Here is a 1,242-nt window from a genome sequence, read left to right on the forward strand (position 1 = left end):
TTTTATTTTAAGAAACTTTCTATACATAATACGTTTAACAAAATTAAAATTCTCTACATTCTACTATATAATATCTAATCACATATTAAATTTTCATAATCATGGCCCGTTTTTCCCTTTCGTATTTTCTGCCATGAAAGCTTGTACACTTTTGATAATTGTATTTAGTTTTCGGCCACTTTATTTAACTGTTTTATATTTTCATTTTAAGCACATGACAATGGATGCTCAGGCCTTTACCAATAAGATTGATGTTCTCAAAACATCAACTCTTAAGGTTAGAGTTCTGAGGCTTTGGAGCATCAAAGATAACAAAAATGTCAACGAGGATTTTTTGATCGAGATGGTTTTAATGGATGAAGAGGTAAGTGTGTATTTATTAATCTGTATATATGTTAGACTTTCGACAGTTTTATTATTGAATAAATACTTATTTCTTTAATGATAGGAAAATCGAATGCAAGCCACCGTTTACAAACAGGATATCTTTCGATTCAAAAGATTCTTGAAGGAAAGCTCTACTCTTACTATTGTTAATCCCAGCGTTGGTCTAAATGGATCAAACTACAGAGTTATTGATTCTCCCAACAAATTAGTGTTTGGACCAAACACTCATGTTAATCCATGTCAAGAGTTTGAAGGTCGCATGTTTGGATTCAAAATGATTTCATTTGAATCAGTAATCAAGAAACAAATTTCTTTGAAGTCCACAATTGGTAAAATACTATTTGTATTCAAAGAAATTATTTATTCAATTTATCCTTAGATTTTCAGTTGATGTTTTACTTAATTTATTTAATTTCTTTCTTTTAGATATAATTGGTCATGTGGTTCATGTCTTCAAGAAGAATGTTTCAAACGTCAAAGACAAAAACAAGCGTACAATGGAGTTATGTGATTTAAGGTACCACTATTTTTAGATATTTTATTTAATTAATTTTGTTAATTTACTTTATCTTGATTTTGAACACTTATTTTTAGTGGAAATTGTGTGTATCTCACTCTATGGGATCATTATGCATCCGAGCTCTCTAAATATGTCGTTGATCATTTTGATGAACCACATGCGTTATTGTTCTCCAATTTGGTAGGGTTAAGTATCGCACCGGTTATGACGGTAAAGGTAATTATGATTACTGTTTTCAAGTTAATTGAAATATAAGCATATCACGTTAATCTTATTTATGACTCATTAATATTCAATTTTTGTAGAGAAAGTCTATGTGTCCAATTATTTTGGAT

The 1,242-nt window shown here is 29.4% G+C and overlaps 1 protein-coding gene across 1 annotated transcript; it reads left to right on the plus strand.

Annotated features, from left to right (window-relative positions):
• The first annotated feature begins 220 nt into the window (after positions 1–220).
• Positions 221–819, plus strand: LOC143607651 (uncharacterized). Its single transcript, XM_077083023.1, has 3 exons — positions 221–364; positions 449–679; positions 814–819. Exons 1-3 carry the CDS (start codon positions 221–223, stop codon positions 817–819), a joined length of 381 nt encoding a protein of 126 aa, XP_076939138.1.
• Positions 820–1,242: the final 423 nt, after the last annotated feature.

This window comes from Bidens hawaiensis, unplaced genomic scaffold, assembly GCF_021521415.1.
Source record: "Bidens hawaiensis isolate Kalapana, Puna unplaced genomic scaffold, B.hawaiensis_p1.1 tig00084609_1, whole genome shotgun sequence".
Classification (NCBI taxonomy): domain Eukaryota; kingdom Viridiplantae; phylum Streptophyta; class Magnoliopsida; order Asterales; family Asteraceae; genus Bidens; species Bidens hawaiensis.